General features: G+C 52.5%; 1 protein-coding gene across 1 annotated transcript in view; it reads left to right on the top strand.

Moving 5' to 3' along the window:
* The first annotated feature begins 1,374 nt into the window (after positions 1-1,374).
* Positions 1,375-3,161, top strand: part of xkr6b (XK, Kell blood group complex subunit-related family, member 6b) — a 54,287-nt gene continuing 52,500 nt past the window's right edge. The window contains exon 1 of the mRNA XM_017456346.3: positions 1,375-2,233. Coding sequence (XP_017311835.1) covers positions 1,662-2,233 — 572 coding nt within the window. The 5' untranslated portion in view covers positions 1,375-1,661. The remainder of the gene's footprint in view (positions 2,234-3,161) is intronic.

Below are 3,161 nucleotides of genomic sequence, written 5' to 3' on the forward strand. Positions count from 1 at the left end.
TATGAATGAATAAGGGTGACAAAGTTTCTAGTGAATTTAGAGGCCAGTGAACTGCAGGCTGAACCAACACACTCATTAATACAACACTGCTGTAGTTAAACTTATTACTTTATGGCATTTATGACTCAGCTTGGTGTAAGCCTACTGACAGTCAGAGGGATGAATCTGGTCTCTGCAATGCAACAGTTATATAGTTTTAATCCGGCTAACGTCTCCCCAGTGGAGGCACAGGTGTTGAGGAATTACGAGACTGAGAAAGTGGAATGGACAATGTTGCCACGTTCTTGGCTGATGAACTGGGAAACAGAGAGCATGTCTTGTCTCAAAATCAGAGAATAAATGACACATTATTACTTTATCTGGGGTCTCTCTCTCTCTCTCTCTCTCTCTCTCTCTCTCTCACACACACACACACACACACACACACACACACACACACACACACACTGTCCTTGTATAACAGAAACACAGCAAGACTCCACATGCCTGTACATTTTGGTGAGTTGTAAGTAAACCACGCACAGCTGCTCACTCTACTCATCATGACGACTGTTTTTTTATTTTATTTTTCACTCTACTACAGTGGCACCAAATGTCATCCACACGGTTCCTCGTGCTCAAAAACACATAGAGATCTGATATCTGATTATCCACTAACACACTTTCCCCTTGTTGTTCAATCCAGAGTCACTGAGGGACTTCAGCACCACGGTCAGCTCAGTTAAACAGCTGATTCATCACCAGGAGATATAACAGTACACACGCTTGCGCGCGCTCACACACAAACACACTCACACACACACACACACACACACACACACACACGAGAGTATCCAGAAACGTCAGTGGACAAGACACATCTGGCTGAATGAGAAGGAGACATTAGGCTTTCTGTGGTGAAGATGCCTATAAAGTGCCAGAGATCACAAACCTCATGATTTTCTTCCTACATCTGTAAAGGGTTAACAAAAATACGAGCGGCGTGCTCACTACAGCATTACATCATTCAGAGAGCGCCCCCTCCACACACACACACACACACACACACACACACACACACACACACAGAGATAGAGTGAGAGAGAGAGAGAGAGAGAGAGAGAGAGAGAGAGAGAGAGAGTTTCAGGGTTTAAAGCGTATCACTGTGTGGCATCATCAATGGGCAGGGAACCGCGTCTTGGTTAAGGGAGCTGGAGTGAAGAACAGTCCTGCCATTCGTGTCGTGCGGCTCAGGGAGAAGACCGGGTGCTCTGTGCATCGCGACAGGGACACTTGCGCAGGTGAGGAACACTGCGTCCTGCCAACACATCGTGGTTTGCTTGTTGTTGTTGTTGTTGTTGTTTTGTGGGGAGGTGGGGGGTGGGGGGTGGGGGTTGGCTTGGAGCTTATTCTCCAACCTGTGTTCATATCAAAGCCATATACCAGGTGCGTCGTGGTACATCTATCAGGCCATAAAGCAGGCTCAACTCAAGCTGAAAGAAAATGCTCGTCCTGTGCTGTGTCAGGACGCGGCGGTGCAGAGAGCTGGCATTGGTCGATGCTGCGCCACGGTCACCCCGGACCTAGATGGCTACCTCGTTAGGCGCGCTCGCGCAAGACAGGTATCGGGGAAGTGACGTCACAAGCCGCGGAAGCCGGAGGCGGGCGTTTGGGAGAGCAAGATGGCAGCGAAATCCGACGGTCGGGGGCTCGCCACTGCCACCGGCTTTGCCCAGCTGCACAACCTGGACGAGGCGGCGGGCGGCGGCTGCAGTGAGGACTACCCGCGGGAGGGCAGCTCGCTGCACATCTGCCACTGCTGCAACACGTCCTCGTGCTACTGGGGCTGCCGGAGCGCGTGCCTGCACTACCTGCTGGGCAAGGGGCGGGAGGGCGCGCGGCCAGCGCGGGAGGAGCGCCTCTGGCTCGACTGCCTGTGGATCGTGCTGGCACTGGTCGTCTACTTCTGGGACGTGGGCACCGACCTGTGGCTGGCGGCGGACTACTACGCCAAGCAGGACTACCTCTGGTTCGGGCTCACGCTCTTCTTCGTGCTGGTGCCATCTGTGCTCGTGCAGATACTGAGCTTCAGGTGGTTCGTGCAGGATTACACGGGAGGCGGCTTGGGCTCTGTAGAAGGGCTGAGCAGCCGGAGAGCCACGACGAGTTCCCGCAGACGCGGCAAGTGCTGCCGCATCTCTGTCTGGGTCTGGCAGACGCTCATCCACATCCTGCAGATGGGACAAGTGTGGAGGTAAGCTGCGCCGAGGTGTTTCAAGTTTAGTAGCTGTTTAAACAGACTTCTGGTTGTATTGGTTTTGCCTTCTTTCCACTGAGAGGCCTCTGATCACATTGCCTTGGATTCATTTGTTCATTGCTTTTATATAGTCACCTGATTTAACCCGAGCGAGCAGAAGCGCTCCTCCGTGGATACACTAGTAGTTCTCCATCCCTGCCTGTCACTTGCGCATTTACGCATTTTAGTGCTTGCATTTGATGCTTCAAAGACACACACACACACACACACACACACACACACACACACACACACAGATAGACAGCTGGAATAAATCTCAGCCCGACAATGAAATGCAGGAGCTCCTGTAAGCAATGATCCTCTCCACTGATTGCGCCATCGTTAATGAGCAGCATGTTTTATGGAGGCTGTAGGGATGCTCTTCTCCTGCACTCATCATCTCAGGTGGAAATAAAAAAAAGGTGCGCTGGTAGTGAACAGTGTTAGATCGCCGTGTGTAGGTGCATGTGAGGATTCTCTGGCTCCACTCTCTCTCTCTCTCTCTCTCTCTCACACACACACACACACACACACACACTCTCACTCCCCCTCCCGCATGAGAGAGAACATCCTTGTGTGTGAGCAGCGGCGAGACGGACATCTGTTCACACGGACACCGCGTCCCCACGGAGCGGCACAAGGCGCTACGTCACTCACATCATTTGTCCTTCGCGATCTTTTTTGGTCGCTTTTCTTTCACTATCCTCACAGGTCAGAGTGAAAGCGCGCGCCATCCTGCACAAACTGCGCTCCTGCGTGACGCCTGCGATTCAGACAGATAAGCATCACAAATGACAGCGCAGAGAGAGAGAGAGAGGGGAGAGAGCGAGAGGGGAGAGAGAGCGCGAGAGGGGAGGGGGGGGGGGTAGAGAGAGGGAGAGGGAGG

This window comes from Ictalurus punctatus, chromosome 25 (assembly GCF_001660625.3).
Source record: "Ictalurus punctatus breed USDA103 chromosome 25, Coco_2.0, whole genome shotgun sequence".
NCBI lineage: Eukaryota > Metazoa > Chordata > Actinopteri > Siluriformes > Ictaluridae > Ictalurus > Ictalurus punctatus.